Raw genomic sequence first — 22,811 nt, 5'->3', positions numbered from 1 at the left:
CCGTTCTCTTTGTACAGAGGGGTCCCAGCCCCGTTCGCAGGGGAGCAGCGCTGCTGGGCCGCGAGGCGAAGCTCTCAATAAACCATGGAAGGGCCTGAGGCTGTGAGCAGCCCCTGCCCCCGCAGCGCTCTGCACTTATGGACAGCGTTCTGCACACACGGACAGCAGCTCCCCACAGGTCCCTCGGCTCTGCCTTGTTTCAGGGCACGGGGGCACTTTGAGGGATCCTCCTGGAGAGCGTGAGGGGGCAGAGGCCGCGCTGGCCGCGTTCGCTGCCCTGTTTCCAGCGCTGGCCGTACGGGAGCATCTCTCCCGCACCGCGTGTGTCCACCCGCTCCCAGAGCCCGCCGGGGCCGCCTGGGCGCTGGTCTCTATCGCTACTTCTGTCCCTGTCCCTTTCTCTATCTCTATCCCTGTCTCTGTCCCCACCTGCTCACGTCCCCACTCCCGCCCCGCCTTCCCGCCTCTCCCCAGGTCCAACCATAGAGTTGAGGCCTCCGAGGGGGAGCGAGCGGCGGCGGAACCATCGAGCCGCGGCCGCCGCTTCCGGAGCGCGGCTCCGCGCCGCCACTCGGTGCCGGTGCAAGATGGCGGCGGGGCCGCGGCGGCGGCGGGCGCGGGGCTGAGCGAGGCCGCGGCGGCCCGAGGGAGCCGGAGCCGGGCCCGGCCGGCCCGGGGGTGAGAGGGGCGCGGCGGGGCTGGGCTGCGGGGAGAGGAGAGGCGAGGAGGAGGAGGCGGCAGTTCGCGCTCTCTCATTTTCTTCCTCCTGCCATCGGGCGGGAGTAGGAGGGGGGGCTTTCTGCCCCGTTCCCCTGTGGCCAAAAGAATAATGAATTTAGTGCTTGATTATATATATATTTTTTTTCATCTTCAGCCGTTAACTTGTCGCGTTGGAACTCTTTAGTCTGGGTCCTTAGAAGATGTGAAGTCGAGGTTTCAGAAGTTTGTTCTCTTTCCCTGTAGCCTTTAAATATTAGAAAGATGGGAAATAGAGGGTGTAAGTGTAACTCCTACCTGTGTTTGGTGAGCTTCCCACCTAAGGAAGCGATAGTGTCTTGCAAAAGAGTAAAACAAACCCACCCTAGTGCTTTGGCAGGGAAGTAGTTCTGGAGGAGGAGGGAGAGAAGAAACATCCCTGACTGTAGTTTGGACACTTATGTAGTCATCTGTAAGCTGGAGAAATATCTAAAGACAGGAAATAATTTTTTGCAGAATAATCCTACATTTGCTGATACAGTGGGGGCTGGGGAGAGATACCAGGGGCAGTTAGAAGTCTGAGGAAAGGAGAAGATTTTTGGGGAAACATTTGAAACGGAGGAAGGTGAAAACTGGAGAGCACTTACAAGAGCGAAAGAGAAGATAAACTCTGATACGCTCTTGGAAAAATAAAATACTTGTTTTTCCCTACCCTGCAGCCCTCAGTACTGTAAGCACAAAGCTTATTGGTTTGAGTTGTAATGTGAATAATAACAAACTCATCAATTAGCTTAAAATTATAACCTACTAAAGTAGCAATAAGTAGGTACTTAGTTAAGTAGTAGTACTTTGTTGGAGTAAGGGAGTTTTGATACAGGTTTGAGAACCTTAAAGGTATTTGGCCTCTTTGAGGGAGTAACTTGCTGATAGACAGAAGAGAAACAAGCATCCTCAAGCTACCAGTGTGTAGGACCTGAAACCATGTAATCTTTTCCAGGTCTCTCCCTCCTTTTTAAGTTTCATTTTTTGAGGCAGAAGAAAAAAGATCAAAATGGGGCGGAGATCTACATCGTCCACCAAGAGTGGGAAGTTTATGAATCCCACAGATCAGGCCCGTAAGTATCCATGAAAGCTGAGCAGGGGGGAATGGGGAGTGCCCAGAGGAGAAGGTAAAAAGCTTTCTCTGAGAATAGAATCCTCAGGATAGAACTGAGTTTCTCTAATTTGAAAAGTATTATCTCGGTTTTGTCTGGGAAGGCTGCTTGCTTTCATGCTCTTGCTTCTCTTAAGTATTTACCTCTTGGTTTTCCACTGGTTATCAGTGTTGGAAGGCCTTTGTACTTAGCTGTTGGATAAACTGCAGGCTGCTTCCTGGGACAGAGTTAATCTGTCCCAGGCAGGAATCTGAGGAGCATGTCAAATTTTGCAGATGCTCTGCTTAGATGGGGGAGTTGTCTTACTGTTTTTTTCTATTTTTGGTAACATGCCAGGTGCTATCAATGCTCCCTGAATAAAGAAAATCCGGACTCCCACAGTGAATATGCTTTATTTCAGAGGCATTCTCAAAGCCTACATATTTTTAAAGTGTGTTGTCTGATGACTCTATTTCAGCTTCTGTGCAGCAATCTTTCCATGACTGCACCTATCACTATGACTTCGGTTGCCTATTGTTCTTTTCTGTATGGAAAAAGCCTTGCTTCTGGAGACATGAAGACTGCAGCATCTTTTTTTTTTTTTTCCTTTATAAAAGACAGGAAATATAAATCAATCTCATGCTATATTTCTCTTTCACTGGGAAGCTGAGTTGCAGTAAGTCCTTGTAAAATGAGTGAGCTGTTGAGAAACAGCCCTAGTCTTGATGAAGGAAAGGTTATTCATTAATTTGATTTTATCTTTCAAGTTGTTACTTTCTTTTTCTTTTCCCCTGTAGGGAAGGAAGCTCGGAAAAGGGAACTAAAGAAGGTAAATAAAGAGATTAGGGAATATGTAGTTGTCATTTCCTATACTATGTATTGTGTATGTGATTGTAAAGGGCCATGAATAGACTGTGGATATTTTAATTGATATCCTAAGACTGACTTTGGAAATCCTATCCAAACATGTAGTTCAAAAAAACATAAAAGTCTTGTTTGGAGTAAACATCTCCAGACATTCTTTAACTTGTATTTATTTTTGAAACGTTGCTGGAAGTACTTAGTAATTAAAACCCCCCAAAATGACAAAGCAAAGAAGCAAGCAACAAACCAAATAAAAAAAAAAAAATCCAAGCATCCAAGAGTCACACACTTCTTAGTGTGTCTAATGTATTTTGTCAGTTGGTTATTGTGTTGATTGCATGAGTCTTAGTTGGAGTGAAGGAATGATAGTAGCATTTGCAATTACCAAGACAGTGGAATTAAAATTACTGGAAGTTTTAACTACATTTGCTGCTGATTTGTGCCATGGTGAATGTTTTCAGGGCATTCTGAGGTGTGATTTTTTTTTCTTCAGAGTGGAAATACTGAGAAAGGGGTAACAGATGTTTTGTGTCTTTCTATTGTGAAACTTTTCTGTCTGCTTGATCTCTGATCTTAGAACAAAAAACAACGGATGATGGTCCGAGCAGCTGTATTGAAGATGAAAGATCCAAAGCAGATTATCCGGGACATGGAAAAGTTGGATGAGATGGGTGAGTGAGAGGTACCAGGTGCTGGACTTGAGCCATGCTTTACGTAGATGCACAGTGTAGTTTTGACTGCCAGTGGGGGAGACTGAAATAGAGTAGTTTTTTTTCCTTTCCTGTAAGAAGGGGGGATTCTGTGAATATCTGGGGGTTGATTATTATTTGAGATGTCGTGGTGCCATCAAAGAGGACTTTTTTCCCAGAAGATGATTGATAAGAAAATCAAGTAGTGTGTGTGAGTGCTGCTAATGTAGAATTCAAGAAGGGGATTGTCATAAGGCTGCAGACTTCCTGAAAACAGGGATTGGAACTTGCTTTGAAATAGTTTCATTCATCACAGCTGTGCAGTAGAGTAATTTGCAAATTTTTTTGTCTTTTTTTTTTTTTGCTGTCTTGAATCAGAGTTTAACCCGGTACAGCAGCCACAACTTAATGAAAAAGTGCTGAAGGACAAACGCAAAAAGCTCCGTGAGACTTTTGAGCGTATCTTGCGGCTCTACGAGAAGGAGAATCCTGACATCTACAAAGAGCTGCGCAAGCTGGAAGTGGAGTATGAGCAGAAGAGAGCACAACTCAGCCAGTACTTTGATGCTGTCAAGGTAATGCTTTCTGTATGTCAGTCTTGTAACTGTGGTAGTGTATTCTGTTTGCTCATTAGGTGTGACTGTTACAGAGGAAGGGAGATTTGTATGAGTTCAGCATCATGTGGCCCATATGAAATATTAATTTGCATGGTCAAATTAGAGCATTTTAGTGAGGGCAGTGTGGTGATTGTCAGGTCACTGTTTGTCTCTGATATGCTGATCTCATTCAAAATGAAAGGAGGAAAGGGAAATTTGTGTTGCAAATCAACAATATCAGCCTTTTGTTTTCTGTATTAAAGAGAGAGCATGAGTGTGCAATTGGTATTTCTGTGAATTTCTGCTAAATCTCTTGCTGGAAATAATGAGAATCCTTTGGCATTCCTTTAAAGATCTTTCTCTAATACTCCTCCCTGCTGTGCTGGGAAACATTGTGTTTTGTAAGTGCAAGGATCTGTAAGATTTCTTTTTTTTCCTTTCCTTTGGAACATGCAGCAGTCTGTGACTTGAATACTTAAAAAACACAAAAGCACAGTCTGCAGTCTCTTCATTTTGTAGACTGAAGGTCTAAAAGAAGGTGAAAACCTGACTGAGTTTTGACTGAAATACTAAAGCTTTTCATGGGTGCATTGCAAGTGCTTTACATTGAAAGCTTTTGCTGTTAACACTTTCCCAAATTTCTTTCATGGACTGCTGCAAGGTAACACACCCTAGGAACAGGCACGTTTGACAAGTGGCGCCAGGTTCCATATGTTCTGTACTTTAAAAAGTAATGAGATTGTGCAGTAGCTTCTGTGGAAGTAACTCACTCTCTTTTTCTTTTTTTTCCCCTCCCTTCCAGAATGCTCAGCACGTTGAAGTGGAGAGTATCCCCTTACCAGATATGCCTCATGCTCCCTCCAACATCCTCATACAGGACATTCCCCTTCCAGGGGCTCAACCACCTTCTATCCTCAAGAAGACATCAGCCTATGGGTAAGTGGAAAAATAAACGTACAGGCGAAGTAAAAAGGAAGCATTCATATTATGGGGGAGGAGCTAGGGGTAGAAGTAGAGGAAATATTGACTTGTAGAAGTTGGGAATTCTGTGCAAGTGAATTGTTCTTTCTTTTAACCATAGCCCTTCTTAATCTTTCCCCACAATTAGAGCTTTTTGTTAAAATTTATTTGAGTAATACATTATTCCTTCTAGTTTTTGTCTTTTTCATATCAGGAATGTAGATCAGTAGTAGTAGTATCAGTTCGTAGTAGAGCCCTACTGTTATGAATATAAATGCCCCTTAAATTGCCCTATGTGTGTTCTGTTGTCCTGCTGCCAAATTCAGTGTATATGGATAGTTCATATAAACTCCTAGTTTGCTTGGTTTTGTTTTGGTTGTTTTTTTTTTTTTTCATTCTAGTGCTAATTTTTTTCTATTTCTTTCTGAATAGCCTTCTGTTTTTACCAACTCTGTGATTATTTCATTATTCTTCTGTGGTAGGATTCAGTAGCTGATTTTTTTCAGTATTGTCTTCAGTTGGTTTCTGAGCAGCTTTTGTCTGATCTTCTTCAGTCATGTCTTTGTTTGATGTTGTAAACTCCTTGTGTCAAATACGTACTTTTTAAATGTTCATGTTTCTTTTTAGAAGTCTGCATAAGCAGTGGTGAGAGAAGGCTAAATAATTCTACTAAAGGCATGTTTGCTTTAATTGTGTTCCTACATTTCTCATTTCCTTTCATATTTCCAGGCCACCAGTTCGATCCATTTCTGTGCTCCCTCCTCCGGGGCTCGGTGTTCCGCGTTTACCTCCGGGCAGGAAGCCCCCAGGCCCTCCACCGGGGCCACCCCCTCCTCAGGTCCTGCAGATGTATGGCCGGAAGGTGGGCTTCAACTTGGACGTGGCTCCTCGAAGGCGAGAGGAGGAGATTTCTTACAGTTCTGAAGCAGGTAAGGCCTTCCCTATTCCTCTCTCCGGTTTTCCTTGACCTCTGTTCCACTATGGATGGTCCTGCTGTGAATGCAGTGTGCCCTGGACAAAATGTTCCCTGGCAATATGAATGTTAGCACTATTTGAAGGACTTGTGCTAAGTGATTGCTCTCTGAGGTAATTTAGATATATTCATAATATCTGCAGTTTTGCTACCAGCTGTATTTTTGAATGTTGAGACTTTAAATTACATGTCTCAGATACTTTTTGTTGTTAGGTTTCACAGATTGGATTTTTTTGGATGAACCCTTAACAGTGCCGAAACATTGTTCATATTATCCCTTAAAAAACCTAATCACTCTCAGAGAAACTGTCTCTTTGAAAAACCCATCAAATAAACACCCCCAAACCAAAACTACAACAAAACCCACAATGAGCCCTGGATGTGCATTTGCTAGGAGAACATAGCTCCTATTTTTCATACAGTTGCTGTATCATCCTTATAAACTTTTGTTTCTAAGCTTTAGCTTTATTTCATGCCAGAAGACATCAAAATATGTCAGTGGTGGGCAATTGCTGAATAGAAGTTGATGAATCAGTTGCAGTAGCAGTTGCCTTCACTTTTTTGCTGTGTAAATTAATAAGCAGGTTAATATGAAATCTTACAGATTTTCCAAAATATCCTTTAAAAATATGTGCTAAAAAGTAATGGGATGACAGTTTGTCAGTGCTTTTGCTAAGGGGAATGTTGTGACTGTAAACATACACTGGTGTGAAAGAATATTTTATATTTGGAGTTGATGCATTTCCCAATACTTTGCTTTCTGCAGGACAGCGAGGCCACGATGATGACATGTCCAGCACCAGTGAAGATGAAGGTTATCCTGAGGATATGGATCAAGACAAGCATGATGAGAGCAGCGATGACAGTGACAGCGATAGGTCAGATGCAGACAGTGAAGGAGAGGACTTCCTGCATCGTGATAATGACAAGGAGAGGGAAGGTGGTGAAGAAAAGAAATCAGGTGTGAAGGGGAAATGAGAGACTGGGGGTTGATATTTCAAAAGAAAAATACTACTTGATAGAGCTGAGGGTGTGTGTGCAATTTATTTAGTCAACTAACAATGTTCTAACTCACCTAAATTCCAGCTAAAGGATTTTTATTAATAAATGGGTCAGAAAGAGGCTATCTAGAAGTGAAGCAACTTTCAGATAAACCTGTTTTCTTAAAAGTTGAGTTAGCTTATAGCTCACATGCCATTTTTCATCTGAATCATTGCAAAATTAAGCCTCAATGTAAAATATGCTCACTTGCTTGGGAGAGACCAATTGGTAGAGAATACTAGGTTAGCAAAACTTGAAACAATCAGAAACACCAGTGCAAACTCTTACCTAAGAAGCATCATTATGTTAGACTGATAGGCTGTCCATACCAGGTATCAACATAGCTATCTGATTTTTGTTGTTTTCTCCCCACCTCCTGTCACCCTTACCCTGCTTTTCCCCAGGTCACAGTGTCCGGTTTGCAGACATGCCTGGGAAGTCACGAAAGAAGAAAAAGAACATGAAAGAACTGACTCCACTCCAGGCCATGATGCTACGAATGGCAGGTGAGTAAGGTGGAAATGTGGTGAGATGCCTTTAGGCTTCCAGTTAAGGTTTCACAGTTTTTCTGTGGGCAGCTTACTTTGCACAAGTTTTATTTTACAGAGTAAATATTTTACTGTCATAATGTAGGCTCTGCTGAGAGTAGCAGCTCTCGTTAGATATTTGAGTTATAGTTTGGTTTTTGCTCTTTTTTTCTTTTGTTTGTTTTTTTTTTTTTTTTTTTTTTGTTTTGTATGTTTTTTTTACATTTATTTTTAAGTAATGTGTGTGTTTTGCATAGCAGAGTTGAAGAGTAGCAATTTACTTTTTTTTTCTTCTAAGCCTTTTCTTGCTTAACTTTTAAACAGTTGTTGAAATGAAGTATAAATCTCTTGGTGAAAGAGAAAGGGTAACATTGTCTGTGTGCTCAGCATGTAACCTGTAAAGATTTGTACCTCCTAAAAATACCCTTCTGCTGAGATAAGTTAACCAATAAAACAAACTTTGTTTTAAAAAGAAACTCCAGTATCTTTCAAAGGTGCAGGAGTTTCTTGGACATGGGGATTTTGTTTATTGTGGCATTGTGTCCCCAACCCCCTGTTGCCTTGCCTTCCCACAAACTCCTTTAAGGTAGAGATTAAAAAGCAGAAGTTTGGGCTGGTAGTACAAGTTTCAGATCCCAGAGGAGCACATAACTCTTGTTGTCAGAGCTCTCTCTAGAACAGCAGTGATTTTTCTGTTATTATTTTTATTTGTTTTCATTTTATGTTTACCAGTAAAAAGTGGTCAGATTTCTTCCCTTTGAAGTAAGGTTTATCTTTCTCTTGCTTCTTTTTATTTAGTTCTGTGTACTCCGTTTTCTCTGATGTTCACAAAGATGTTATGCATAGACAGATTTTATAAGGGTATCATCTCCATATCCAGGCCAGGAAATTCCAGAAGAAGGGAGGGAAGTGGAGGAATATTCAGAAGAAGAGGAGGAGGAGGAAGAGGACTCAGAATCTGAAGAGACATCACAGCAACAGCAGCAGCAACAACTCAGTGAGGAGGCGCTTGCAGAGACCGGGTCATCTACTGCAACTTCCCAGGCGCAGCAGCAGCAGCAGAATGCCCAGGCTGTGCCTCCAGCTCAGATACAGGCACCTCCCATGCCTGGGCCTCCTCCTCTGGGACCACCTCCAGCCCCTCCACTGAGGCCCCCAGGCCCACCCACCGGCCTTCCTCCCGGCCCTCCACCTGGTGAGTGCTTGGTTTACCCTGCTCAGAGGGATGCAGGCTCTCAGGTAGTGGTGTCAGTGTGGGACTCTGGAAGCTGCACAGTGTGTTGTAGATGGAGTATATGTACCCACTTGGTGAGACCTGGCTGTCATCAGTCTGCATCATTGTTGCTGTACCTTGCTTTTGAGGCATCAGCCTCCTGTAGCTGTAGCCTTCCTGATGGTTGTCTTTGTTAGAGCCAACACTGGCAGACAGCAGCAGAGACAGTGTATGAAGTGGAGTAAAAGAGCAAAAGTTCTTATTTTTAGTCCAAAAGAAAAATCAAATGCCACAGAGAAAGGTTTTTAGCTGTTTAAATTCTGACAAACTGAGCTTAGAAGCTGTTACCAGTTACAACTTAATTATATGGGGAGGAACCCTTTTTCCATTATACACTTTACCTTCAGAAGGATGCTTTAACAGATTAACTGCTGCCTCTGCTTGAGATTTTTAGAAATTCTATTTAATTGGCACCTGGGTAATACAGCTTTCATTGGTATGTTGAAGATCTTTATCCTTAGCTGATGAGAAAGTTGCTGGGACATGTTTTTAACTGTGAATTAAATTTCTTGTTTGTTACATGAACGCTTTCAGGAGCTCCTCCGTTCCTGAGACCTCCAGGGTTACCAGGGTTGCGTGGGCCTTTGCCTCGACTGCTGCCCCCTGGTCCTCCCCCGGGGAGACCGCCTGGTCCTCCCCCAGGCCCTCCACCAGGCCTGCCCCCGGGTCCTCCTCCACGTGGTCCTCCTCCTCGTCTGCCCCCTCCTGCCCCCCCAGGTAAGGGGTTCTCTTTGTCTCAGTGCCAAATCCTTTCTTGCTTTTCTTTTCGCAGTCTTGGCTGTGGTGATAAAGCCAGTGAGACATAATTGGCTGCCAGTTTGCCTTTGTTCCTGGCGGTGGCTGCATTGTACCGTGTGCTATTACATTATTCTGTGCAGTAATAAGGAAATTCTGTGCATGGTTTGGTAGCAAGAAATCTGCCCTGAAAAAAAGGGAATTTCAGAGTTTAAATTTTTACTCTGCTGGACTCTTTCTGAAGCATTCTTTGGGTGCTGTAATGGTGCTCCACTAAATGAGTTGGAGATCTGAGTATTTATGTTTTGTGCCTGGGTCAGACATTTCTGATGACTCTGAAATTCCAGTGGGATGGATTGTCAAGAAACTTTATTCTCAGATTATAACTTTAAATTTAAAAGGGAGTGATAAAAAGAAAATAATTTTTTAAATTTAAAAGGGAATGATAAAAAGCTCCTGTGGCTTTCAGAGCCCAAAGAACAGCATTTTCAACCCAGCATTTAATGCAGATTTGAAAACCTTTCTTTTTTTTTTAAAGCCAGTGCTGCTGCATCTTGTTGGGGGTTGCTTCGTTTTGCTTTTTGTTCTTGGCATTCTGAGCCTGTGCACATTTTTCCTCAAATATTTTGAAATTTCCAGATGTGGAGACAGCTCACGCTTTCTTTTTTCTTCTTCCAGGTATCCCTCCTCCTCGCCCAGGCATGTTACGGCCGCCTCTGGTGCCTCCCTTAGGACCTGCCCCACCTGGGCTCTTCCCACCAGCTCCCATTCCAAATCCTGGGGTGCTGAGCGCCCCGCCCAGCCTGATCCAGCGGCCCAAGGCGGATGACACCAGCGCGGCCACCATCGAGAAGAAGGCCACGGCCACCATCAGCGCCAAGCCGCAGATCACCAACCCCAAGGCGGAGATCACGCGCTTCGTGCCCACCGCGCTGCGCGTGCGCCGCGAGAACAAAGGGGCCGCCGCCGCCTCCCAGAGGAAGCAGGAGGATGAGCCTGCTCTGCCCTTAACCAAAGCTGCCCCTAAGGCTGGCTCATCTGCCCCTATCTCTGTACAGACAAAGGATGATGTGTATGAAGCCTTCATGAAAGAAATGGAAGGTCTCCTGTGACCTGTTGTAGTCCTGGTCAGCTTTCCTGCCCCTCTGAACACTGTGGAGGGAGAAGAAGGGAAAGTCCTCCTGCAAGCAACGAAAGGGCATGACTGGAAATAGTTCCCTACCCACAGGTTAACTTGCCAGTGTGCTGTGAGCAGAGACCACTGCAGCTGAGGTGTGCCTGGGCACCTCCTTTCAGAGCCACCACGTCCACCTGGGGAAAGGAGATTGCAGTAAAGGAGGCGATGCTGCTCCCCTCAAGTCCTCCCCCTTCCTTAGAGGGAGATAATGGTACTCTGGGGATGGGGGTGACTATTCCCTGCTAAAATCCCCAAAATCCTTACACACCATGAGTGCTCTGGTGAGGGTAGTGGAACAGGTTTTTAACGAGCCAGAAAAGTGTTAGCAGCGTTTCATACACAAATGGTTGTCCAGTTTTTATTTTCTGTACTGTTTTTTTTTTTTCTGTAAATATTTTATAATCATGTTTTTAGTTGCAGTGAGGTTGATCAATCATCTTTCTTCCAGGGTAGTCAGGGAGGTAATTTGTTGTGTATACTGTACACTGGAGTTTTGCATCCTATCCCCTTTATGGTCATCTTGATGGGATTTTGTTGGCTGGGGAAACTTCATTTTTTCTTGTGAAAGACAATAAATGTTCAGTGTATCAAAATACCACTTTCCCTGTGATTTGTGAGAAACTAACAGGCAGGTGGAGAGGGGCGAGGGTTCTTCGCTTGCCTTGGAAGATGATAGAGGCATTCAGAACCTCAGAAAAGAAAAGTAATAATCACATTATAAATAACATATACTTACTTTTTCCCCACTAAGCTTCTGCTATGTTCTTGTTTTTAAGTTCCTAAACATCCCTTGTAGTTTTTATTGGTAGTTAGTATAAACTTAAGTCCTGATATACTAGTAATAATTAAAAAACAATTTATTTTGTATACTCTTGATTGGGAGGCTTGCTTCATATCAAGCCTCAGATAACTACTGGGTGGATCATGGACAGGCTACCTTAAGTAAAAATTAGTAAACAATTTTAATGTTAGAAGATTGACTGACATAATTTTAGTAGTGGCTGATATTAGGATAGCAGACTAACAGATACCTCAAACAATACATTTAGCTGGCTGTAAGTTTCAGGCTTAGCTGAATGTGCCATGTTTTGAGGTAAAATCTGCTTTAAGGAGACAAAGTTATTAGTTGATCAAACTTACACTTGAAAACTTTGAATCTGTTTTCACAAATTCTGGAGACAATCAAAAATGTTTGCACAGCGGTTCTCTATACTGGGAATGTGTAAAATTTACATGAGCCCGCCCACCTAATGCATATTGTGTGATGTAACTTTACACAATTCTTGAAACACGAAATTCTTTCTTTATTAAAAAACTTCTGTTGTGGAATTTAGCTGACAACATCAGTTATGTTTACCAAAGTTGAGAAGATTCAGCCTGGAGGCAGATAATTCAGCTTAAAAACACCAATGTGAGTGATTGCAGCAATACTGAAGTAATTTATCTCTAGAATAAGAGAAACGTCTTGTGTTATGTCTTCCTGCCTAGTTTATACACCTATCAGTAGTGCTGGGGTGTAAATGCTCCCACTGAAAGTAAAGCTTCTCTTTTATCATAACAGTAACACATTTTTAAAGTAGCCCTTTAAAATACAGGATTATTTCTGAACCGACAGCCATGGCACGGAGCGGGGTTCCGGGGAGGCGGCTGGCTGTGCTCCCGTGCTCTCCTGGGCCGGGCGGACGGGAGGCGTTTCCCCGGCGCTGCCCTCGCTCCCGGAGCGGGGCCGGGGCCGGCAGCGGGGGCGGCTCCGCGGGCGCGGCCGCCGGCGGCTCCCATTGGCCGAATTTGGATCCGCGGCGCCATTGGTCGGGGCGAGCCGGAGCGCGCCGCAGCCAATCAGCGAGCCGGCGGGGCGCGCGCAGGAGCTATAAAAGCGGCCGCGCACGGGGCGCGGGGGCACGTGACCGCGTCAGGCGGCTCGGGCGGTGTCCGTGTCGGAGCGGCGGCAGCGGGAGCCATGTCCGGGCGCGGGAAGCAGGGCGGCAAGGCGCGGGCCAAGGCCAAGTCGCGCTCGTCGCGGGCCGGGCTGCAGTTCCCCGTGGGCCGCGTGCACCGGCTGCTGCGCAAGGGCAACTACGCGGAGCGCGTGGGCGCCGGCGCGCCGGTGTACCTGGCGGCCGTGCTGGAGTACCTGACGGCCGAGATCCTGGAGCTGGCGGGCAACGCGGCCCGCGACAACAAGAAGACGCGCATCATCCCCCGCCACCTGCAGCTCGCCATCCGCAACGACGAGGAGCTCAACAAGCTGCTGGGCAAGGTGACGATCGCGCAGGGCGGCGTGCTGCCCAACATCCAGGCCGTGCTGCTGCCCAAGAAGACCGACAGCCACAAGGCGAAAAGCAAGTGAAACAAGTCCGAGGAGCGATCCCAACCTCAAAAGTAACCCAAAGGCTCTTTTCAGAGCCACCCACTTCCTCATAAAAGGAGCTGTACATCCTAGCAAAAAAAAAAAAAAAAAAAAAAAACTAAACATTTCTCCTCCCCCCCCTTCTCAAAACCTAAAATGTAACTGAAACGAGCAATTCCCCCCCCCTCCCCCTTAAACGCCCCAAACCCTTTTAATTCTAGCTCTTGGAAAAAAGTCCCCAACCAAACCGCCCCGAATACTTTGTATCTGAGCTCTTAAATTAATATTAAAACTTTGAAAAATCTACTGTGTAGTAAAATAAATCATTTTGTGCTGATGGGGGTTAGAAAGTTTGTTAAGACTGTAGGAAAGAACCCCCACCCGTATCGTGCCTCTCCTTTTGCAGCTCGACCCTCTGTGAAGTTCAGATAATTCAATGATGTCTTTAAAAACAGCCCTGTCCCCTCCAAACAACTTTTAGACCTACAGATGTTGTTGGAAGTTTTTTGTTATGTTTCGGTTTTTTTTTTTAATTTGGTTTTGCTGTTGTTATTTTGTATTAAAAGGCATTCTGAGTTACTAATCCTTACTTCTTATTAAAAATCTTTGAGCTGCTGACCCCATTTTCTGCTTCAAATCTGAAGGAGTTTGAGAATAATTGTTCATCACAAGACCCAGGCAATCTGAGGTGGAAAGGACTGTTGCCAGTTTTGAGTCTATCTTCTACATAGTGCTAAATATAAACCATAAGTATGTTGAAATAGAAACCAAAAATATGCTATTATTAATCAAAAAACATATTTTAATAATTATCCATTTGAAAGCATAAATTACTTGAAATCGTAACACTGTCCAGAATTTTAGTATCACCAACAGTTACAATATCATGAGGTAAAAAGGAGTTTACAGGCCTCTGTCAAAACAATGGGTTATAGGCATTAATAAACATGTCAGAGAATACTTCTTTTAATGCTTTGTACTCTGAAAAACAATGTGTATTTATTTTTAATTGAAACTTGGTCTTGGAAAAGTGCTTCTGAAGACTGTCCTCCCTCTTGCTTAGCAGCCAGCTGTTCCAGTGTAGCAGATACATCAAGACATGCCATTTTTAGTATTAATTCCAATGTAGGGATCAGACATTGAACAGTAAGAAAATGGAATATTTAGGAAATTGCTGTGAAAGAGGAATCCTAACTGATCACTTGAGCAAGTTTTAATTTGTTCAAGTAATAGGGAAATCAGCTGCAGCAGTGTCTCCTTAAACAATGATGACTCAGATTTTTGCCAATCCAGCTGTATCAAAATATAAAACGGATATACTATGAAATGATAGGGCACTGGTTATTATTATTAACAAAAATTGGCCGTGTTAAGTTTTTATGCCACCTAATTTATTAAGAAAGTGAGTATTTCTGTAGCAGAGGACGAGGGAACCATGTCTGCATTGTGTACACTGAGCAACACAGCACAAACTGCTGTGCTGTAAAAAGTCACCTCCTTCGGTGGGACAAAGAGCCCTTCACGGGACTTTAACCTGCTCCTGGTCTTGCTGCATAACGCACTAATTTAATTTCTCTTAATTATTTTGAAAGAGGTAAATGATTTTGGACAAAGGAGCTAATTTCTAATCCATATTCAGTGCTCAGGATGAGCCTGTGTTACTTACTCCTCTTTGAAATCAAATTGCGACTAAAATATCGATCTAAATCCCTCCTTTTCAGTTCAGATTAAGAGAAGACCCTTTAAAGAACATTAATTAATTACTTTGGAAATCTAGTTCCCGACATCGCGGATTTTATTTAGAAGGAAAAACAAAAGTTTCTGTCTCCGGAGGTCTGTTCAGGTCCAGGACTCAGTGTTTATCGCCTCTTTTTTAGCTCACCCGTTGCCTCTTCGAAAGGAAACTCGGCCGAGGGGAACAAGAGTCTTTCTTCTCCACGCCGCTGCGAACTGGGGGGGGGTCGGTGGCGGAAATTCCTCTAAAAAGGGCCCTTTTTGGCTCCTAAGAAACACAAACCGAGCGGGGCGAAGGCACCTTCCAGCCGGGCGGCGGGGCGGGCCCTGCAGCGCGCCAATCAGCGCGCGGCTCGCTCTATAAAAGCCAGGCCGCCGACTCGCTGCAGGCCCAGTGCTCTGCCCGGCTCCGGACCCGGCCGGCACCATGTCCGAGACCGCGCCCGTCGCCGCTCCCGCCGTCTCCGCTCCCGGCGCCAAGGCCGCCGCCAAGAAGCCGAAGAAGGCGGCGAGCGGCTCCAAAGCCCGCAAGCCCGCGGGGCCCAGCGTCACCGAGCTGATCACCAAGGCCGTGTCCGCCTCCAAGGAGCGCAAGGGGCTCTCGCTCGCCGCGCTCAAGAAGGCGCTGGCCGCCGGCGGCTACGATGTGGAGAAGAACAACAGCCGCATCAAGCTGGGGCTCAAGAGTCTCGTCAGCAAAGGCACCCTGGTGCAGACCAAGGGCACCGGCGCCTCCGGCTCTTTCAAGCTGAACAAGAAGCCAGGGGAGACAAAAGAAAAGGCGACTAAGAAGAAGCCCGCAGCCAAGCCCAAGAAGCCGGCGGCCAAGAAGCCCGCCAGCGCTGCCAAGAAGCCCAAGAAAGCGGCGGCGGTGAAAAAGAGCCCCAAGAAGGCCAAGAAGCCGGCGGCCGCCGCGGCCAAGAAAGCAGCGAAGAGCCCCAAGAAAGCCGCCAAGGCTGGGCGCCCCAAGAAGGCGGCCAAGAGCCCGGCTAAGGCAAAGGCCGTGAAGCCCAAAGCGGCCAAGCCCAAGGCAGCCAAACCCAAAGCGGCCAAGGCGAAGAAGGCGGCGCCCAAAAAGAAGTAAGGTGCCTGAGAGAAATTTGAGAGTCTACTCATCTAAATAAACCCAAAGGCTCTTTTAAGAGCCACCCACTTACTCTTAAAAAGAACTGAAACACTACGGTCTTACACCAGCAACCCCAAATCACTTAAAGATTTTGGTGGGAGTTTACAGGGCGTTAATAAAATTCAGATTTTGGGTACGAGGGCGCTCGGTAGCGCCTGCGTGGGAGATTAGGGCTCCCTTTAAAAGGAAGCGTGTCCCTGGGTGCAGTTTGGGAGCGCTGCGATAACAGCTGTGCCCGCCCCGCCCCTGCTCACTGACCAGCGCCGCCCGGAGCGAAGGGAGGCGGTGTCGGCGGAGCGGCGAGCGCCCTTTGCTCCGGTGCCCGGGGCAGTTTGAAAGTGCCGCGTTGGGCCGCGATTGGGCCCGCGCCGCCTTCCCGCCGCTCCGCCCTCCGGGGCCCTGACCCCCCCGCGGCCGAGCCCCAGCCCGGCCGGACGGTGACGCACGGAGCCGCATCGGCCCTCGCTCCCTCCCTCTTTCCCTCCCAGCCGGGGGAGCTGCGAAAGGCGGGCAGGGGATCGGAGCAAGGACGGGGAACGTGAGGGCCGTGCCACGGCCCCGCCCGGCGACAGCTGCAGCGGAGCTCCGGTGCCGCGGCGGGGCAGGAAGGGCTGCGCCCCACGCTCCGGTTCTCCCCGGCTCCCTTTAAATCCTGCAGTAAATCACTGAGAGCCCTTTTCTCGGCAGTTATCTCCTGCGTGACTCTGGAACATGGGTGTTTTAAGCCCGAAACGCTGCCGTTGAGAAAATCTAATCCTACTACGTAGACAGACCCGCCTCTGAATTAAGCCGCCAAGACAGAAAAACCTTTTTTTTTTTTGTTTTACTGCTTTAGTGCATTTAAAGTATGTGCTACATGTTTTGAGTAAAAGGCATTTAACCCTTAGAAAATTTAAACAATTTCACCTTCCCCACGGGACTTGGAATTGGACAAGTTGTTGCTGCTTCAAAGTCCCTTTTTAGAAGGAACCGGATTAGGAGTTTTGAAAAAGGGAGTTTATAATAACGCGCATAGACAAAGTAAGCTTCTTAAAAATTTAGTAGGTATAATAAAACTTGCTAGAGAACCACATGATCTAGAAATTAACGTGCAAATGTTAAGCTATTTACATACCTCCCCACTAAAAGCACTGATTCAGCCCTTTTATTGAAAATATTGGTGGCTCTGAAAAGAGCCTTTGGGTTGAGAGTGACGGTCCGAGGCGCCCTACTTGGAGCTGGTGTACTTGGTGACAGCCTTGGTGCCCTCGGACACGGCGTGCTTGGCCAGCTCGCCGGGCAGCAGCAGGCGCACGGCCGTCTGGATCTCCCGCGAGGTGATGGTGGAGCGCTTGTTGTAGTGCGCCAGGCGCGAGGCCTCGCCCGCGATGCGCTCGAAGATGTCGTTGACGAAGGAGTTCATGATGCCCATGGCCTTGGACGAGATGCCCGTGTCGGGGTGCACCTGCTTCAGCACCTTGTACACGTAGATGGAGTAGCTCTCCTTGCGGCTCTTCTTGCGCTTCTTGTCGCCCTTCTTCTGCGTCTTGGTGACGGCTTTCTTGGAGCCCTTCTTGGGCGCGGGGGCGGACTTGGCCGGCTCGGGCATGGCTGCTCTCCCAAGGCTGCGCGGTCACAGCGGAGTGCTGGTTAATGCGATTACTGCCGTATTTATAGGGCCCTTATGCAAATCGCTGGTATCAGAAAGCAGCGCTTCCATTGGACAAATGAGATAGTGACGTCAGTCGCAGAACGAAGTGCTCTACCATTGGTCCTTTTTAAACACCACGCTAGGACTGGTCGATGTTTCGAATGCTATCAGCCAATCAGGATGAGCCCTTTCAATCCCAGTCCTGGTGCCGAAGCTCCGCTGCGGCGCGGCCTCTCCCCGGCCCGGGGCCCCCCCAGCAGTCAGCGGGTTCGGAGCAGCAAAACCTCCTTAAGGGCATTTCTAAGGAAGGAAAAAAGCAAAACCAGAAACAAACAACTTGTGAGGGGTTCTGCTACTGTTTTTTTTTTTCCTTTTTTTTCTTTTTTTTTCCTACAAGAAGGAGCATACCTTCATAGAACGATCTGCATTTGTAACAGCCACGAGATAAATGTAAATGAGAAAAAGATGCAACCAGGAAAGATATGGAGTCTGGAATACGAATGCTGTTAATCGTATTTAGAACTAATCCTTTTGGCCCATAGAGTGTGGTTTCTTTTTCTTCAATTTAAATGAGATGGAACCTGTGATTTAATTTGTAACATTAAGTGATTGGATTTCTTCTCAGATGGAATAAATATTGGAAGTATATGTTTAAGCCAAAACCATGATAATCCTAAAAATTAGATGTGGATTTTATTCTGCAGTTTGAAATTATCACAAACCAGAAAGTCAAGCTGTTTTCCTGTTAATATGAATTCATTGTGCAAAAGGAAAACATGATTTTATTTCCTTTTGGAAACTTTAAGGACTGTTCTAAGACTAGACTTACCTGGTATCAGAGGAGAAAGGTTTCTTGTGTAGGCTCATGCCACCTATGTGGAACAAGTGAAAAAAGAGATCTTAGCAAGCTGGTCTTGGTTCTGCTCTTTTTTCCTTTTTACTGTGCTGAGCAGAAGCATAGATCCACAAAGATCTCTGGTCTGTTTGCAAAGTAGTGGAGTCTGAAGGGAAGCAGACAAAGAAAGGGTGGGATATTTTTCCTTCCCATGAGAAAGGCTTGCTTGAAAGTGCTTCTGCTATACCTTTCTCCTAAACTGTGGAGGCAAAGCAGTGTTGAAAAGTGCAGCTCAATGCTACCTTGGTTATCCTGCTGCTCTGCTTTAATACCTGCCCTCTCTCCACAGCCCTGCTGCCTCTCATCCACAACAGGGATATTTGTTGGAGATTTAGATTAATTTCTGAACATAACTTTATTTTAGTGTGGTGTAATTTTCTATGGGGAACACAGAGAAAGGAACCAAGCAGTCCCAGGAAAAGGTAAAGAACAACTTGGCCATCAAGAGGAGACAGCACATAGCAATAAGGAAAATTGAAAATTTACTGATGATGAGACACATCTGTCTTGTGGTTGGGATTATTTGGGAAAATTTTTAAAGTGCATGAGGAATCTTAGAATCACATTTGAGAAGCTGGGTTGCAAGGCTGTGGGCAGCTATTATAGATCTTTCAGTTGTTGAGACTGAAATTTTAGGCATAATTGTATTATTTGCTCCATACTTTGTCACCTGTAGCTGCAAGTTTTCTATTCTAGTTTTGTAAATTGTTGAGTGCTGTTATCATCTGAAGACCCTGTATCTCCCTGGAGAAACATTAAATATATATGTCATTTCAACAGCAATATTTAAGTGTACTAAAAAAGACCAAGGTGAAAAAAAAAAAAAAAGAACCAAGAGGGGAAGGAAGTAAACTATGCATTTTCAAAAAAGAACACCCAAATATATGAACACTTAAAACTACTAAAGGTAACTAAGGTGGTGGAATTCATTAAAAGGAATGCAGCTGTAGGAAAGCAGTAAGGAAAAAATACCGGTTTATGATCAAAAAGTAACATTAAATGAAGAAAAAAAAATACAGTGAAAGGAATGGTTCAATAGCTTCAGTAAAGAGTGAGAGCATGAAAATTACCACCACATGCCACTTTTTAAAAGCACATTAAGTGGTATAGGTTTTTGTCACAGGTATAGCAGAAAGAGGCATAAATCAGTTCCTTCATCAACACATCAGACCAACAAACAAAACAAAGCTATGTGATCATCAAGTCTAGGACATGGGACACAAAAAATAATTCCAACCACGGTGAAATTTTAAAGGGTTGTCCTGACAGGGAATAAAGCAAGCAAACAAATGCGTAGCACATTACTCCCGTTTCTGACCTCTCGGCAGAAAAGGGTTCATTTACCGTAGAAGCGGTACCGCAGCGCCCACTCTCTCCCCTGCCCAGCCGGGCCCTTTTTCGGGCACAGCTCGCTGGCGGCGGCGCAGCGCGGGCGGGACGCGGCTCTGCCGCCATTGGCCGGGCTGAGCTGCAGTCCCGCGGCCGGCGGGGCCCCGCTCCGTACCGGCACCGAGAGCCCTCGGGCGGAGCGCGGCGGGCACGGGGAGAGCCCGGCAGGGATCCGCCCCGGGCCCCGCCGGGTTCGGGCTCCGGGGGCGGGGCCGGGCCCGAGCCGGGAGCGATGGCGGCAAAGGCCCGGCCCGCGGGGGGAGGGGCGCGCACGGAGCCCGGCCCGGCTCGGCCCCTCTGCAGTCCTCAACCAGGTCGGACCGCCGCCCATATAGAGCCGCGCGGGGCCTTCCCCAGCTCATTGGTCTCGCTGTTGTGAGCTTGTGACCATGTCTGGCCGGGGTAAGGGCGGCAAGGGGCTCGGCAAGGGCGGCGCCAAGCGCCACCGTAAGGTGCTGCGCGACAACATCCAGGGCATCACCAAGCCGGCCATCCGCCGCCTGGCTCGGCGCGGCGGCGTCAAGCGCATCTCGGGGCTCATCTACGAGGAGACGCGCGGCGTGCTCAAGGTCTTCCTGGAGAACGTCATCCGCGACGCCGTCACCTACACGGAGCACGCCAAGAGGAAGACGGTCACGGCCATGGACGTGGTCTACGCCCTCAAGCGCCAGGGTCGCACTCTCTACGGCTTTGGCGGCTAAACTTAACGTAGTCCTAACTCACATTGTTTTAAAACACCTAAGGCTCTTTTCAGAGCCACACACAAATTCACGATAAGAGCTGTTAATTACTAATTCGTATACTCGTGTTGATAAGGTTATTCAAAGGTTTAAAAAAGCTAAGAAGGGTAAGAACCTGAAATACAGTTAAATTCTCGGAGGGCTAAAGTCATTGGTGGTGAACACGCTAGTAAATGTCCACCCAGTGCAGTTTGCATCACGCGCTGAATTTTTGTTTTTAGATCCAGGACCTTAACTGCGGAAGGATTGTATAAATGCAGCGCCTGAGCTCTGGCGGTTACAGGACGGAAGTGCCTGACATTACGTTGGTGCTTTCTACTCCAATAGGAATGGAACAATTACGATCCTCTAATTTGCATAACGCCGTTATAAATAGGGGGGGCAGGCGCCATTTTCGATGTTGTTGTGCTACGTGGAAGATCGTGAAAGAAAACATTAAGGATGCCTGAGCCGGCGAAATCTGCTCCAGCACCGAAGAAGGGCTCCAAGAAGGCGGTGACCAAGACACAGAAGAAGGGCGACAAGAAGCGCAAGAGGGCAAGGAAAGAGAGCTACTCCATCTACGTGTACAAGGTGCTGAAGCAGGTGCACCCCGACACGGGCATCTCGTCCAAGGCCATGAGTATCATGAATTCTTTCGTCAACGACATCTTCGAGCGCATCGCGGGCGAGGCCTCGCGCCTGGCGCACTACAACAAGCGCTCCACCATCACCTCGCGGGAGATCCAGACGGCCGTGCGCCTGCTGCTGCCCGGCGAGCTGGCCAAGCACGCCGTGTCCGAGGGCACCAAGGCTGTCACCAAGTACACCAGCTCCAAGTAAAAGGATAGCAAATTATAAACCAAACGGCTCTTTTAAGAGCCACCACACGTTCCTAATAAGAGCTGGGATTGCAAATGCATTTTTTTGTATTGTGGATTATGTACTACGAAATTAAGAACAAACACTACAGATACGAGGCATTACGCAACTTTGCAGGACTCCTTTCTTCTGTATTAGTAACTTAAGTAATTACAAGCTCTATTTGTGAATTTGTGTGTGGCTCTGAAAAGAGCCTTAGGTGTTTTAAAACATTGAGTTAGGACTACGTTAAGTTTAGCCGCCAAAGCCGTAGAGAGTGCGACCCTGGCGCTTGAGGGCGTAGACCACGTCCATGGCCGTGACCGTCTTCCTCTTGGCGTGCTCCGTGTAGGTGACGGCGTCGCGGATGACGTTCTCCAGGAAGACCTTGAGCACGCCGCGCGTCTCCTCGTAGATGAGCCCCGAGATGCGCTTGACGCCGCCGCGCCGAGCCAGGCGGCGGATGGCCGGCTTGGTGATGCCCTGGATGTTGTCGCGCAGCACCTTGCGGTGGCGCTTGGCGCCGCCCTTGCCGAGCCCCTTGCCGCCCTTGCCTCGACCAGACATGGTCACACACTCGTTTCAGTAGCTCACTACACTGTCATCCTTCCCTAGCGCCCCTTTATTACGCGAGAGCCGACCTGGTTGAGGACTGCAGAAAGAGGCGGGTTCTTTCTCCCGGCCCCGCCTCCCCCGCTCGGCGCTGCCGCGGCGCTTTCCCGGCCCCGCTCCCGCTCCCAGCGCTCGCCTCCCTTGGCTGCTCTCCCGTCCCCCCCGGCCGTGCTCCCTTGCGCGGTCGCAGCTCCCCAGAGCTCCGAGTCTCCGCCGGAGCAGGAGCCGGGATTGCCGCACCCTCTTCCGGCGCCCCCTTCGCCTCCCTTCCCCGCTGCCCGCGGGTCTGCGGCAAAATCCTGCCAATGCGGGCCCTCGCCCTGCGCTCCCGCCCCGCCTCTCCGCTGCTCTCGGCCCGCTCATCCCGGCTTCTGCTTCAAGTGTTCCTTTTTGATTTTTTGGTTGTTAGCATTTTCCTGCATAGACACCTTCCTCGGGAGAATTTATATAATCTCTGCCAACCTTGTCCTCTGCGATCTACAGCTTCTTCGTACGTTCTTTTTGTTTAAAACAGCAGGGGAAGGAAATGCTCAAGCCGTGTCATGGCTAGAAGATTTTTCCTTTTTTCCTTTTTTTTTTTAATGTAATGTCGAATTTCCTCAGTGAGGATAAAAACGTGAACAGTTCTGTGGCCTGTGTTTGTTTTACTGGGCTTTGTTTGTTTGTTTCCCTGGAAAAACAAGTGCACACATGCGCTAACACATACATCTTGTCTGCCATACCTTTATCTATCCAGTGTATTTTTCACCATTTCTAGGAAAGCTGAGAGCATAGAGAATTATAAAATAAGAGACCATAAAGAAGAAGCCATTTCTTGCAACATCATTTTCT

The 22,811-nt window shown here is 47.0% G+C and overlaps 7 protein-coding genes across 7 annotated transcripts; 5 read left to right on the top strand and 2 right to left on the bottom strand.

The window, feature by feature from the left end:
• Positions 1-580: 580 nt before the first annotated feature.
• WBP11 (WW domain binding protein 11) lies at positions 581-11,257 on the top strand. Its single transcript, XM_066550378.1, has 12 exons — positions 581-678; positions 1,694-1,811; positions 2,627-2,658; positions 3,271-3,364; positions 3,761-3,957; positions 4,781-4,914; positions 5,668-5,867; positions 6,678-6,872; positions 7,357-7,458; positions 8,360-8,674; positions 9,287-9,469; positions 10,166-11,257. Exons 2-12 carry the CDS (start codon positions 1,748-1,750, stop codon positions 10,597-10,599), a joined length of 1,950 nt encoding a protein of 649 aa, XP_066406475.1. The 5' UTR covers positions 581-678; positions 1,694-1,747; the 3' UTR covers positions 10,600-11,257.
• A 1,365-nt stretch (positions 11,258-12,622) lies between these two features.
• On the top strand, positions 12,623-13,137 carry LOC136556895 (histone H2A). The gene has a single exon (XM_066550323.1). It carries the CDS (start codon positions 12,625-12,627, stop codon positions 13,012-13,014), a length of 390 nt encoding a protein of 129 aa, XP_066406420.1. The 5' UTR covers positions 12,623-12,624; the 3' UTR covers positions 13,015-13,137.
• Positions 13,138-15,175: 2,038 nt separating this feature from the next.
• LOC136556893 (histone H1) lies at positions 15,176-15,864 on the top strand. The gene has a single exon (XM_066550321.1). The coding sequence runs from the start codon at positions 15,176-15,178 to the stop codon at positions 15,830-15,832; it is 657 nt and encodes a 218-aa protein (XP_066406418.1). The 3' UTR covers positions 15,833-15,864.
• A 1,031-nt stretch (positions 15,865-16,895) lies between these two features.
• LOC136556695 (histone H2B 1/2/3/4/6) lies at positions 16,896-17,548 on the bottom strand. The gene has a single exon (XM_066550057.1). The coding sequence runs from the start codon at positions 17,460-17,462 to the stop codon at positions 17,082-17,084; it is 381 nt and encodes a 126-aa protein (XP_066406154.1). The 5' UTR covers positions 17,463-17,548; the 3' UTR covers positions 16,896-17,081.
• A 2,626-nt stretch (positions 17,549-20,174) lies between these two features.
• On the top strand, positions 20,175-20,546 carry LOC136557176 (histone H4). The gene has a single exon (XM_066550782.1). The coding sequence runs from the start codon at positions 20,178-20,180 to the stop codon at positions 20,487-20,489; it is 312 nt and encodes a 103-aa protein (XP_066406879.1). The 5' UTR covers positions 20,175-20,177; the 3' UTR covers positions 20,490-20,546.
• Positions 20,547-20,932: 386 nt separating this feature from the next.
• LOC136556894 (histone H2B 7) lies at positions 20,933-21,350 on the top strand. The gene has a single exon (XM_066550322.1). It carries the CDS (start codon positions 20,970-20,972, stop codon positions 21,348-21,350), a length of 381 nt encoding a protein of 126 aa, XP_066406419.1. The 5' UTR covers positions 20,933-20,969.
• A 93-nt stretch (positions 21,351-21,443) lies between these two features.
• Positions 21,444-22,017, bottom strand: LOC136556914 (histone H4). The gene has a single exon (XM_066550351.1). It carries the CDS (start codon positions 21,933-21,935, stop codon positions 21,624-21,626), a length of 312 nt encoding a protein of 103 aa, XP_066406448.1. The 5' UTR covers positions 21,936-22,017; the 3' UTR covers positions 21,444-21,623.
• Positions 22,018-22,811: the final 794 nt, after the last annotated feature.

This window comes from Molothrus aeneus, chromosome 5 (genome assembly GCF_037042795.1).
Source record: "Molothrus aeneus isolate 106 chromosome 5, BPBGC_Maene_1.0, whole genome shotgun sequence".
Taxonomy (NCBI): Eukaryota; Metazoa; Chordata; class Aves; order Passeriformes; family Icteridae; genus Molothrus; species Molothrus aeneus.
Note: the sequence above shows the minus strand (reverse complement) of the source record. Positions and strands in the feature narration are given on the sequence as shown.